This window comes from Vanrija albida, assembly GCF_041260175.1.
Source record: "Vanrija albida strain AlHP1 chromosome Unknown contig_7, whole genome shotgun sequence".
NCBI classification, from domain to species: Eukaryota; Fungi; Basidiomycota; class Tremellomycetes; order Trichosporonales; family Trichosporonaceae; genus Vanrija; species Vanrija albida.
In genome coordinates, this window is record NW_027191426.1 from 1269500 (window position 1) to 1283102 (window position 13603).

At 65.2% G+C, this 13603-nt stretch overlaps 4 protein-coding genes across 4 annotated transcripts; 3 read left to right on the plus strand and 1 right to left on the minus strand.

The window, feature by feature from the left end:
- Positions 1-185: 185 nt before the first annotated feature.
- Q8F55_008941 (uncharacterized protein) lies at positions 186-1958 on the plus strand (the record flags this gene model as incomplete). The annotated part of the gene is made up of 3 exons (XM_069357321.1): positions 186-525; positions 563-946; positions 997-1958. 3 exons carry the CDS (start codon positions 186-188, stop codon positions 1956-1958), a joined length of 1686 nt encoding a protein of 561 aa, XP_069205258.1.
- A 1595-nt stretch (positions 1959-3553) lies between these two features.
- Q8F55_008942 (uncharacterized protein) lies at positions 3554-5462 on the plus strand (the record flags this gene model as incomplete). The annotated part of the gene is made up of 2 exons (XM_069357322.1): positions 3554-3648; positions 3785-5462. The coding sequence occupies 2 exons, from the start codon at positions 3554-3556 to the stop codon at positions 5460-5462; spliced, it is 1773 nt and encodes a 590-aa protein (XP_069205259.1).
- Positions 5463-6195: 733 nt separating this feature from the next.
- Q8F55_008943 (uncharacterized protein) lies at positions 6196-6648 on the plus strand (the record flags this gene model as incomplete). Its single annotated transcript, XM_069357323.1, has 2 exons — positions 6196-6472; positions 6572-6648. The coding sequence occupies 2 exons, from the start codon at positions 6196-6198 to the stop codon at positions 6646-6648; spliced, it is 354 nt and encodes a 117-aa protein (XP_069205260.1).
- A 488-nt stretch (positions 6649-7136) lies between these two features.
- Positions 7137-12232, minus strand: Q8F55_008944 (uncharacterized protein; the record flags this gene model as incomplete). Its single annotated transcript, XM_069357324.1, has 5 exons — positions 7137-11380; positions 11450-11622; positions 11854-11974; positions 12013-12094; positions 12173-12232. The coding sequence occupies 5 exons, from the start codon at positions 12230-12232 to the stop codon at positions 7137-7139; spliced, it is 4680 nt and encodes a 1559-aa protein (XP_069205261.1).
- Positions 12233-13603: the final 1371 nt, after the last annotated feature.

Below are 13603 nucleotides of genomic sequence, written 5' to 3' on the forward strand. Positions count from 1 at the left end.
GCCGTCCGACACGAAGCCGCGTGCACGCTGACGGGAGAAGTGGCACCTAAACATCCCCAACGCGGGGTGGTTCTGTCGTCTATAAAGACTGGGCGAGATGCAGCAGAAACGTCTCCTAGTCCATCTCCTCTGTACTGTAACGACCACGACCTCCACGCTCATTACCCACCCACACTCTTTTACATATGCTCCTCAGACTTGTCGTCGCCCTCGGCGTCGCGGCCGGCGGCGTCAGCGCCACGGCCCACCCAGCGTACGCTGAGCTCCAGCCCTTTGCGGACGAGTCCACCTTGACTCTCAACAAGCGCGAGCCCATCAGGGCCAACGGCTGCCCCGTCCGCATGGACCTGTGTGGCGACGGCGTCACCTGCATGCACGAGGGAGGCGTTTGCTGCGAGGTCTCACCGCAAGACTACATCAAGACGCCTTTCGGCACCAAGAAGTTCGGATCCTGCAAGAAGGGCCAGTACTGCTCTCTGGGAGACAACGACAGGTGGGGCTGCTGCCCGGTAGGCTCCAAGTGCCGTGAGTGCGTGGCGCAGGAACCCCGCTGACGCCGCAGGCGGCCCTGGCTACTGGAACCCTCCCATCTTCTACACTGGAGAGACTCTACCTGCCCCCAAGCCGACTGCGACGTGTCAGGTCAAGCGCGACCTCCCCGAGGCCACTGCATTCCTTGGCAAGCGCAACATCGCCACTGTCGGTGCCGGCCGCCGCGCCCTCAAGGGCGGAAGGCCGATGCTCGACATTCACGACGACAAGTTTAACATCTACGGCTGCCCCGACGGCACGGCAGCCCTCTGCGCCGACGGCAAGACCTGCGCCATGGCCGACGAAGTGTGCTGCCAGGTGAGGGACGGCACCGTCGAGTCTGGGTGGATCACATGCCCCTGGTGGACTAGGTGCACTGGCTCCTACTTCTGCTGCCCGTCCTTCTCTACGTGCAGTGAGTTGCAAGCGGAGAGCTGGTGACACGGCACACTGACACCGCGAAAGAAAACCCCTACAGCAACGCCGTGATTCACACCGAAGACAACCCCAAGCCCGACCCAAACCTTCCGTTCTGTGACGACTCCAAGTCATCCCAGTCGCCTTCATCTTCTCCCCAGTCCCCGACGCCCACTCCCCAGTCGCCTTCGCCCACTCCCCAGTCTCCCTCTCCCACTCCCCAGACCTCTTCACCCGCTCCCCAGTCTCCCACCCCCTCTCCTCAGTCTCCTTCCCCCTCCCCTCAGTCTGCTTCTCCCTCTCCCCAGTCTCCTTCGCCTGCTACCCCCTCTCCTTCCACCCCTGGTGGCGGCAAGGGTGGCGATGGTGGCAAGGGTGGCGATGGTGGCAAGGGTGGTGACGGTGGCAAGGGCGGAGACGGAGGTAAGGGCGGTGATGGCGGCAAGGGCGGTGACGGCGGCAATGGTGGTGACGCGGGCAACGGTGGCTCTGGTGGCTCTGGTGGAAACGGCGGCAACGGGGGTAACGGAGGCAACGGAGGCAACGGAGGCGACGCCGGCGCCGGCGGCAATGGTGGTAACGGCGGTGCTGCTGGCAACGGTGGCAACGGCGGCCCTGCTAGCAACGGTGGAGCGGGAGGCAAGGGCGGCGACGGCGGAAACGGCGGCGCTGGAGGCAACGGCACCGGCGCTGGTAACGGTGGCAATGGCGGCGCCGGGGGTGACGGCGGCGCTGGTGGCAATGGAACCAACGGCGGCTCTGCTGGCGATGGCGGCGCCGGGGGCAGTGGTGGCGCCGGAGGCAACGGCACCAACGGCGGAAACGGGGGCAACGGCGGCGCTGGCGGCAAGGGCGGTCCCGGCGGAAGCACCTCGCTGCACACCGAGAAGCCCCCCAAGAAGTGCACCAAGAAGCGCAACGTCGCCGCCCGCGAGGAGTACGTTCCTCTCGGTGCGATGGGCTTCAAGCGCGCCGAGGAGTACGTTCCCCTCGGCGCCATGGGCTTATAAGCTTGCTCGCCCATGCTTCAACCCTCCTTCACACGCCCGCCTCCCTCGTAGATGTCGGTAGCGCCCAGGACAATGAATAACTTTGTAGTATGGTCGTGTGACCGGAGCTCCGGAATGCTGGAGATTCGTGCGGGGTCCCCGAAACTCTCGTGCACGTCCGTCTGGCTTGGGCAGGACGGTTACGATCGCGTGTGCACTGGCAAGGGCGTACGCCGCGTCAGGCGTCGTCAGCTTGTCGGGAGCTTGTCCACACCACAACCTTGTGTCAGTCGGAAGGGGCCGTCACGGCGTCCGCCGACTGGCAGCACGCGGCGTCCGCCGCCGACGGCGTGGATCGGCGTCGCCACACTGTTGCCCAACGCGGGTGCCGACGGGTGAGCGCCGCGACGCCGCAGGACTGTGCTACCGCCGGAAGTTGTGTCCAGTCGACCGCGGCCTCGGGGTCGTCGAAGTCTGTGCCCTCGGCGTCGACTCCCACATACGGTGGAGGCAAAGGGCAGCGGCAGCGCCTTGGCCTAGTACCCTCTCCGTCTTCACCGGTCCCGTCGCCGTGGCTGCGTTGTACTCGCCGTTGCGATGGGACGACGTGGGTGTGACTGAAAATCCTTGCTTGACCGGTGTAAGGACGGGTGCGACGATGTGAAGTGCTGGAAAATCTGCACGGGATGAAGTCGAAGTCGGGCTCCCACGTCGTCATGAAGCGTGTTGATCACGAGGAGACCGGTGTCGTCGGGGAAGCCGATCGTGAACGTGCGCGGCGTTCATCAAGATTGCTAGGGCGGTCACCACCGTCGTCGGAGCGCTGCGTTGTTGAGGCAACGGTTAGTGCTGGCCGAGTTAGCTATCAGTCAGTGCACTCCACAGTTGGACAGGTCTGGGCTTCCCGCAACCTCACAAACGCCGTTGCCGCTGGCGTCATGAGATATGATCTGCAGCAGGCACTCGGCACGTGCATGCCAGAATAGCTCATCAACTGGAGCTACTGGAGCCTATGCATTGCTAGTTATCAAGATCTTGTCGGTGTGTGGAGTGGTGGTGGTGTGCAACGTGCAACGGAGTGGAGCGCGTGGTGGAGGTGCGGCTTTGGCTCCACAACAACGACTGACGTCTCGATCCGTTCCGTAACGATCCGTACCAACCCCATGGACCCCGCGTACGACGCGCTTTGCGGTCCGAGTCGGCGGACGGCGCGGGGGTCGAGACTCCACGGCCAGGGATGGGCGGCGCCGCGCCCAGCACCAGGACCAGCGTAGATAGAGAGACGTTTAAACTTTTGACCCGGCGCATCCGCTCAACAACCCCCGTCCCCTCCAAGTGGCACCCCACGCTCCCCCTGCCAAGACCTGAAGCGACCAAACAGCCGCTTGGCGACGAATGTGGTTTGCTGCTTCCCAGACATGTTCAAGAACGTGCGCTCGTCTGTCGTCAAAGGTCCATCCGGAGCTGGGTAAACTGGTGAGGACGCCGGCCATACAGTTTTTTCTCGATGTGGTCGTGTGAGCGGTGACATCGGCGCACACCACCCCCCGCTCCAACTACTTAACGGTTGAGCGCTGCCTCTACTCACCCCACTGAACGAAAACGCACTGGACAAGATGCCCAAGCTTCACCAGTACGACTACATCTTCGCCATTGGCCTCCTGTTCGCCGCGCTCGACGCGTACAACATCGGTGCCAACGATGTGGCAAAGTGAGTAGTGCGGGGTCGGCTAGTGACGTGTGGCGTCACGATCGGCGGGGGTGGTCACACGAGCACTGGTGTTGTCACCGCTCACACGACCACCACGAACGTGTGTGACATGAGATCCGAGCTGATACCCCGCCAGCTCGTTTGCGACCTCGGTCGCCGCCCGCTCGCTTACCATGCGTCAGGCATGCTTGCTTGCCGCGGTATGCGAGTTCCTGGGAGCCGTGCTCGTCGGCGCCAAGGTGACGGGCACTATCAAGAACGGCATTATCCAGCTCGCCATGTTCCGCGAGAACGCCGGTATCGAGATGCTCGCCTTCACGTGTGCCCTGGCGGCCTCGGCTACCTGGCTCATGATTGCGACCAAGAACTCGTGGCCCGTGTCTACCACTTACTCGATCGTCTCGGCCCTCGCCGGTGTCGGTGTCGCCGTCTCGGGACCTTCGGGTGTCCAGTGGGGCTGGAACGGCGGAAAGGGTCTCGCGACCATCTTCGCCGGCATGGGTATCGCCCCCGCCATCTCGGCCGGCTTTGGTGGTATCATCTACCTGATCACCAAGTACGCCGTGCTCGTGCGCAAGGACTCGGTCAAGAAGGCCATGCTCCTCTCGCCCATCTACTTCTTCACCGTCTTCGCCGTCCTCACCATGTCGATCGTGTACAAGGGCTCGCCGTCGCTCAAGCTTGACAAGCTTTCGCAGACCACCATCGCGCTCGCCATTGTCCTCACCGCCCTCGTCGGCGCCATCATCTCGATCGTCTTCTGGCTCCCCTACGTCTACGCCAAGGTCATCCGTCAGGACTACACCCTCCGCCCCTACCACATCTTCTGGGGCCCTCTGCTCTGGAAGCGCCCCGCCCCTGAGCCGCTTGAGGGTGTCTCGGCCGTCGCCGACTACCGTGTCCACGGCCGTACTGCCGAGGACGAGACCCCTGCCCACGGTGACCACGTCCACCAGCCCATGGCTGTTGCCGAGATTGCGGCCAACACTGTCTCGGACACGTGCTCCAACGACGAGTCGGCCTCGGGCAACAACAAGGAGAAGGACCTCGAGGCCGGCCCCTCGGCCCCCGCCGCTGCCCCCGCCGCCAACAAGGATGTGCCCCTCGCCGAGGTTGACAAGAGCGACGAGATTGTCGGCCCCTGGATCCTCCCCCGCAACCTCATCATCCTCGCCAAGCGTGTCCCCAAGATCCTCGCCGCCGGCTCGAGCTACGACGTCCACGCCGCCCAGATGAAGGACGCCGACCAGGCCGCCCGCCTCAAGGAGATGCACGAGATCTCTCACCAGTACGACAACGACACTGAGCACCTCTACACCTACCTCCAGGTCCTCACTGCCTGTGTCAACTCGTTTGCCCACGGCGCCAACGACGTGTCCAACGCCGTCGGCCCCTTCTCGGCCATCTACTACATCTGGTCCGAGGGCACCCACCTCGGCAAGGACACGCCCACGCCTACCTGGATTCTCGTCTTCGGCGCCGCCTTCATCGTCATCGGTCTTGCCACGTACGGCTACAACATCATGGCTGCCCTCGGCAACCGCCTCACTCTCCACTCGCCCTCGCGTGGCTTCTCGATGCAGTTCGGCGCCTCGCTCACCGTCCTCCTCGCTTCCCAGTACGCCATCCCCGTCTCGTCGACCATGTGCCTTGCTGGCGCCACTGCGGGTGTTGGTCTCATCTCGGGCGGCCCCAAGGCTGTCAACTGGCGCGCGTTCGGCTGGATCGTCCTTGGCTGGGTCCTCACAGTCCCGATTGCCGGCACCGCCGCCGGCTGCCTCATGGGCCTGTTCATCAACGCCCCCCACTGGTGATGTGGTATAGTTAGGAACACTGTAAATCGGCATAATATAAAAGCATCCATAGACTGTAACATGCATAAAAGCGGATTGACAAGCTGTGTGAGGGCAAGCAAGCTGTGTGGGTGGGCTATTCGCCGGTCCGGCCTGGCTACGACGCGCTCGACTGGCTGGGCTGGGCTGTGCGCGCGCGTCGTGTTTAGTGTTCAACCCACCTAGGCTGTGTACTCTCCTGCCACTGCAGCGGTGCACCGGTGGGCAGTGCAAAACAATAAGGACACAGTCACGTGTGTCAAGTGGCGCGCCAGTGTGGCATTCCACGCGGCTATCGGCGTCCCTTGCCCGCTCCGCGGCTCGTCGCGTCCATCTCGCATCCCGATCCGCAATCGATCCAGTGCGTGCAGCAGTGTTTGCTCAGGGCTCCTCGCCCAGCACACGAAAGCTAGGTAGGCCATTGGCCGTGTCGGGGCGGAACCGCGAGGCACTAGGGCTAATCAGACCGCCGTGTTTCTAACGGTTCCAACTCGGCCGCGTCCTGTCGAGGCAGCTTGAGACACGGTGGCGGTGGCTCCGGTGCTCGCTGTGCTGGTATGTGTTTCCCGGCACCGGCACGGCTGTGCGTTTGGGGTTGAACCCCGAACGAGGCGGGAGGGGGGCCTCTGCGAAGGGGGAGACGCGACGCGTCCCCTCGCCTCAGCATAAAAGCCAGCCCCGAGTGGCACCTCTTCCCCAACCCAAGCAAATCACCATGCTCTTCAGGTCGCTCCTCACCGCTGCCCTCGCCGCCTCCGCGCTCGCTGTCGCCACGCCCGACGTCGCGGCCGAGCCCCTGGCCGCCGCGCACCCCGTCGCCGCGCGCGAGCTCGTCGCGGCCGAGCCGCTGGGCGACGCGCACGTCGCCGCCCGCGACGCCACGCCAGACGTCTACGAGCGCCAGCTCTCCAAGGACCGCTGCGACCCCGGCTACGTCGAGTGCCCCAACGACAAGTCCAAGTGCGCCAAGGTCGGATACGTCTGCTGCCCTGGTGAGTCGTCTAACGCTCGGCCCCGCTGACCGCCAGACTCGATCTACTCGTGTCCCGCTGGCTCGACGTGCACCGGCACCATCACCTGCCGGCGTGGAGGCTGGTCGGGCGCCGAGGCCATGGGCATCCCTGCCACCATGGCCTTCGCCGCCGCCGCTGGCGCCTATCTCTTGTAGCCTGCCGACCCGGAATCCGAAAACTCTGAGAACTAGGACAAGGACATTTGGAATGTATCTGTTGTTTAGGCTGTGTACTTGACCCCGCTGTATGTGTCTTGGAAGGAGCGGCCCAGGCAACCTTGTAAGGCGCTCGAGCGCCACTGGCCGTGTCCGACGCGGGAGTGGACGGTGAGCGGGCAAGGAGTGAGCGAGCAAGGAGAGAGCGAGCAAGAAGTCAAATCAGGATCAGCGGCCAGTCATGCCCGTCAGCGCTTACTAGCCTCGATCCAACGGTTGTCAAGGTCGCACGCCTCGCTGCGCTCGGCGGGCAACAAATGAGCCGAATACGATACATGCAAAGCCACAATGATTTGTAGATTTATCTATTAAAAGGCAGACTATCCACAGCAATGTTCCGTTGGTGGCGGCGGGTCGCAGTACGCCAGCGCGTGCGTCGTTGCCGCGTGCAAGTGTTCAGTGATGTCCATGATTATGCAGTGAGGGGATTACTTCTTGCCGAAGGGAAGCTTGCCCGAGATATTGCTCGCCTGGTCGTTGGCGCTCGAAACGAAGCCGTCAAGCTTGGTGTTGCCGGCGGTCGTCGCGTCAGTCACCTTGGAGCCGAGGCCGCCAGGGAACTTGCCGGCGAGCGAGTCGACCTGTGCCTTGCCCTTCTCCTGGAAGCCGTGGATCTTGTCCGAGGCAGTGGCCTGCAGGTTGGCAAGGAAGCCGCCAGACGACGTGGCCTCGGGGGCACCAGCGCCAGCGATGGCAGTGGCGCTCGAGGGCAGCGCCACTGGGTGGCTAGCGAGGGCATCCTCAGCCGACTTGGGCAGCGCGCCGACCGTGGTAGTAGGCAGAATAGTGATGTCGTCGGGGATCTCGACACCAGGGGGCAGCTTGCCGGCCAGCGCGGCGCGGAGCTCCTCGGCGTTCTCGGGCACCTTGGTGAGCACGGTGGTCGGGAGGACGGTCACGTTCTCGTCGGCGTCAGACACGGTGGTGGGGACGGCCGCGGCCGCGGGGATAGACTTGACCGAGACGGGCGAGGAGGGGAGCTGGACGTCCTTGGCGTGGACCGGGGCGTTGGCAGCAGAGACGTCGACGGGGGCAGGGGCGGCGGCAGCAGAGACGTCGACGGGGGCAGGGGCGGCGGCAGCAGCAGGGACAGCGGGAGCCGAAGCAGGAGCGGACTGGCCCTCGGCGAGGCGGGCAGCTCCGACACCGGCGAGGCCGGCGGCAGCGCCAGCACCAGCGGCGGGGAGGGCAGAGCCAGCCGACGAGCCGGCGGGGAGGTCCTTGGGCGCCTCGGGGAACGAGCTGACGAACTGGGCCGACGGAGGGGGAGAGGCCTGGTCGGCGGCGGTAGTCGGCGCCTGGGCGACGGGAGCGGCGGCAGGGGCAGAGGTGGCAGTGGCGGGAGCAGCGGCAGCAGCCTCGACAGGGGCAGCAACAGGAGCGACAGGAGCGGTAGCGGCGGCCTCAGCAGGAGCAGCAACAGGGGTCTCGGCGACAGGGGCGGCAGCGGGAGTCTCGGTGGCAGGGGCAGCAGCGGGGGTCTCGGCAGCAGGGGCAGCACCGTCGGCGGGGGCCTTGGCGCCGCCCGCGAGCTTGGAGCCCGCGAATCCGGCGAGACCAGCGACACCAGCAGCACCAGCAGCAAGAGCAGCCTTCGGCACGCCACCAGCCTGAGCGGCGGGGGCGGCCGGGACGCCAGCAGCGATCTTCTCGTTGGCGGCGGCGCCGAAGGCGCCAACACTGTCCGTAGCCGTCGTGGTCGCGGCGCCGATCTGGTCACCAGCGACTCCAGCCTTGTCCGTAGCAAAGGCGCCGGCGGCGCCAACCTTGTTCTGAGCGAAGGCAGTGCCCTCGGTAACCTTGTCACCGACGCCGGGGATGGCGCCAGCCTTGTCGGTAGCGAAGGTGCCCGCGGCGCCAATCTTGTCCGAAGCGAGAGTCGAAGCCGAGTCGACGTGGCCCTGCGCGAACGCGCCAGCACCGCCAACCTTCTCCTGCGCGAACGCAGTACCAGCAGCAATCTTGTCACCAGCGCCGGGGATGGCACCGGTCTTGTCCGTAGCGAAAGCACCGGCAGCGCCGATCTTCTCCTGGGCGATGTTACCGAACGAGCCAGCCTGGCCGGGGGCAGCAGCGGCGTTGGGCTGGATGAACTGGTCCGTGGGGGCCTGAGCGTTCTCGGACTTGGCGAGCGCGGCGGCGCCGAGTCCAGCAGCACCGGCAGCGGCGGCTCCGCCGGCGGCAAGGAGGCCGCCGGTGGGGAGGCCGGACGAAGCGGGGGCGGGGGCGGCAGCGGCAGCGGCGTCAGGGCCGGCAGCAAAGGACGAGCCGGAGAGGACGTTGGCAGGGGTCGAGTCGGCAGCGGTAGGGGCAGCGGGGGGGAGAGCAGAGGCAGGGGCAGTAGCGGCGTCGAAGCCAGCACCAGGGGCAGCAGCGGCACCAGCGACGCCAGCAGCAGCGGGGTCAACAGCCGAAGGAGCGGCGACGGCAGCGGGGTCGACGGCACGGTTGGAAACGTCACCGAGCGACATGAGAGGCTCGGACTCGGTGGGGCTGGCAGGCATGCTGTCGTACGCCCAGACGCCCATCGGGCCGGAGTAGCGCTGGGGGTCGGCGGAGGCAGGGGCGGGGGCAAGGGTGTCGGGGGCAGCAGCGGAACCGGGGGCAGGAGCAGAACCGGGAGCGCCAGCGACAGCACCGGCGGCAGTACCGGCGGCAGCACCAGTGGCAGCACCAGCGGCAGCGCCAGCGACAGGAGCAGCGCCAGGCGCAGCGCCAGGAGCGTCAGCGCCGGGAGCAGCGCCAATGTCGGTGGGCTCGGCGACCTTCTCGCCATCGGTCCAGGCCTGGTCAGCACCGCCGACGTCACCGGAGACAGGAGCAGCGTTGGCGGCCGGGTCAGCATCGTGCGAGGACGCGCTGACGCGCTTGGCGGCACCGGCAGCAAGAAGACCAGCACCGGCGGCAATGCCCGCGGCACCGGCACCGGCAATGACACCGGCGTGCTGCTGCAGGCCGGCGGGGAGGTGGGACGCGAGGCCCTGCTGCGCGAAGCCCTGCGCCTGGGCAGCACCGGGAATGCTGGAGGCGAAGCCCTGCGCCTGACCGGCACCGGGGATGTTGGAGGCAAAGCCCTGGGCCTGGGCGACGCCGGGGATGTTCGACATGAAGCCCTGCGCCTGGCCGGGGAGGCCGGCAAAGTTGCCGCCGCCGGGGACGTTGATGTTGGGGAGACCTGCGGACTTGTTGCTGAGAACCTCGACGGCGTCCGGGGGCATGGAGCCGGAGGGCAGACGCGAAGGAGGGCCCGAGAGGCCGCCAGCACCCGAGGGAATCGTCGGGATGCCGCCGATACCAGAGTTGCCACGGACGGGGGTGACGGAGCGGAGGGGCGTGCCGGCGCCGCTGGCGGCGAGGCGCTCAGAAACGTTGGTGAAGGAGCCCTTGAGGTCGTTGACGTTGGACGGGAGCTTGTCACCGAGGGCAGCGCCGCCGACGGCACCGAGGCCGGCACCGCCGAGCGCGCCAGCCACGAGACCCGAGGGGAGCTTGTCGGTGAACTTGGAGAGCGAGCCGAAGGACGAGAGGCGCGACTTGAGGCCGCCGGGCGTGGGTGTGCTCATGCCCGACGCGGGGCCGGCAGGGTCCGAGCCCGAGCGGTCGTGGAGCGGCGCGTAGCGCGGCTCAGAGCCGTTCGCGGTACCCATGTACGCGGGCGCGGGGGTGGTGCTGCGCGGGTCGGTGGGCGAGCGGCCCTTGTAGTCGTCCGAGCTCTGGGCCGAGTGGAGCTTCTGGTGCGTCGGGTCCGTCGGCGAGTCGAGGTTGATCTTCTCGTTGTCGTGGTGGCCGCCCTCACCGCCGTCAGCGCCGCCGACGGGCGCGATCGCGATTGGCGCGACAACAGTCGTGGGCTTGCCACCAATGTGCCAGCCGAAGAGGTTCTTAGCGAGGAATGCGGCGGCGGCGAACACGACGCCGAAGAGGGCAAACGTGAGACCGAGGACCGAGACGACAAAGTTGGCCGGCGCCTTCATCTGGCGCACGAGACACATGTAGCTTGCCCGGACCTTGCCGACCGCGGGGGGCAAGAACACACCCGAGCTGAGGAAGGACTGGGCGCCGGTGAGCTCGTTCACAAGCGTCGACGAGTTGTCAGTCGAGGCCGGGTCAAGCGGCGTGATGAGGGCCTGGCGGGCCGTCGCGTTGACAAACATGTTGCTCGTCATGTTCGAGCCAAAGTCGTAGCGGGCCGCCGCGAAGACGGACTGGACAAAGTTGTTGACGGGGACGTCCCACCAGCTCTGGTTGTCGTACGAGAAGTTCTCGACAGTCAGGTTGGGGTAGAGGAAGAAGCCCTGGGAGCGGTTCTGCCACGTAACGGGCGCGTCAAAGCACTCGCGCCTGGCCTGCGGCTGCATGGCGCAGTTGTTGTCGTTGACGATGCGCATGCTGCGGACACGGGGCGTTGTCTGGGCCGAGATGAGGTAGATGGCCCGCTGGCGGCGCCACAGGTCGGCCGCCAAGTCATTGATAGGCACGTAGAGGCTCGTGCTATCGTTGCGCTCGGGCACAATGATCTGCCCCGAGAACCAGTACGACGGGTCGACCATGCGGCCGTCGTCGATCGAGTAGGTGTTCTTGGAGCGCAGGAGGGCCGGCCACTCGGGGTCAATGCAGGTCGCGTAAATCTGGATCGTGATCGAGGCCTCGAACAGGTCCATGTCGACGGAAACTGCAGGGTGTGAGTTAATTGGCACATTTTGGCTGGCTGGCTGGCGACGCGCGCGCGCGCCCGACTCACTGCCGGAAACATCACAGTCGTCGAGCTTGTTGTCGGCGTACTGCTGAGCAGTGCCGTTGAAGTTGACCTGCGTGTGGTTGTTGCCAATAAGGTTGCCAGAGACGTTGAAGCCCTGGCCCATCTCCCACAGGAAGATGCCATTGTTGGTGTAGAACGAGTCGCCTGGGTTGATGCTACGGGGTGTGAGTACGTGCGTGGGCGTTGGGCTTATGACATGCTGGTGAGACATGTATGAAGCGCGAGTGACGGCCCATGGAACAGTCTCGTCCCAAAGCGTACCCCTCGCTCAAAATGGCGGATAATAGAACCGCACGTATGCGGTTTCGCGGGAACTAGAGGGAGCACCCCCCTCCCCCGCCAGCCTTCGTCTCGAGCTCGGTGCTCACTGCACGTCCGCCACTCACAATGCAGGCTCGCATAGTCCGCTTGTGCGCCCAGGAATGAACTTTGAGAACCAGTGGTCGTTGTCCGTCATGTTGTAGTTTGGCGAGAAGCGCGACACAGTCTCATAGCCCTCGGTCGCGGCTGGGCGGTCAGCTGTTTTCCCGGGACACACCACTCACCCGCCCACACGGCGACGATGGCGAGGACGAAGAGCGAGAAGATGACAGAGGCGAGGATAGCGCCCCACTTTCGCCCGCGAAGCTGCGATGGTCAGCAAGCTCTACCTGGAGCAGCGCGTAGGTGGACGCGCTGGCGCGCGCGTGTACACGCTCCACGTACGTGAGCACCGGCCGGGTGTTCGCCCAGCTTGTCTGCCAGCCTGTCTTGCAGCTTTGGCATGTTGTCGACGGCCTCGTGGAGGTGGAGTGAATGAACAAGACCAACAGTAGATCCACAACCCGTTTGAATGACGGCTCGGTCGGCTGGTAAAAGCCTAGTGATTCATGCAGTGGTGCCAACCAGACGACCAACGCTCCTGCCCAGTGTTTGGGTTTGGTGACTACAGCCGCCAGCTGCCCCGCGCTACGAGTCACTTGAGCCGGTTGTTGTTGGGAGTAAGTGGCTCCTGATGACCCCGTTCCCTGACGAGGATGAGTCTTTCCTGACGCAAGATTTTCAGATTGCGGCAGCGCTGCATGCCCGCTGGGCGTATGTACTCGTCTCGTCTACTTGTTCCGCAAGGGGGTGCGGTGCCGAGGAGGAGTGCCGAGGAGGGGGAGGGCCGGCCAGAAGAGCCAAGCCAAGCCCGTGGTAGGAGGAGCTTGGCCAGAAACTAGGGTCTCGCCGCCGCACCACGGAGAAAAGGGTTTTCTGAGCGCAAGCAGCAAAACACGACCGGGGCCTCAGCCGCAGATGGCAAAAAATCTTGGCTGCCTCGGTCAGTTGAGGAACAGGGCCTTGTCCCTTTTGGCGCTGTGGTCGCTGCGCTGCAGATCGTCTATTCGATTGTTTACATCATGCCTAGTGGCAGGGAGGAGGCGTCGAGGGTCGGGGGAGGGGGGGTGCGATTGAATGATGCTGCATGCTCCTGCATACAATCTCAAGTCGCCGCAATGCATTGTATTCCAGAATACCTCACCCGCTGTCGACGCGTTTTAGCTCGACTCCCGCCGACGACGAGCGCGTTAGAGTCATTCCGCGACCTGGCCTTGCCCGTCCATAGCGCCATGAAAATTTAGCAATTCAGCATGCTGCCCGAGAATTGGGCAATCGCTCGCTCTATTGAGGCACAGGCGGCGAGGGTGAGCGCAGCAGCGGCAGTCGGCGGCACTCGAGCGGGAAACACGCTAGGATGCCGGCATGGAGCGGCCCCGGCCCCTTGTCGGAGGCAGATGTCCGGGGGTCGCCTGCAGAGGGTGGCCACTGCGCACGTACGTCCACCTTGCAATCACATCGCACACTGATGCATTCGCGCAGCATGCTCCTTGCGTAAGGGGTGTCAGAGCGGGGTTAGTTGCGGGCCCACCAGCGCTAAGAGTTTAAAAGGCGGCGAGGAGCAGTCGAGCTGCCAGAGGTGCTCACACGACCACTTGGTCGGAATCACTAGTCGCCAAGCACGCCTCGCGCGCCTACCAAGAGTACGCCGCTTGCCTGAACGGACGGCGACGCCCGCAAACACACCGCACACCAGTGTATGTGATCGACAGCCGTGCTCTCGTAGCCGGGACACAGATTTGTTCCGGCGGCGACGAGGCAGCATTGGGCGGGCAC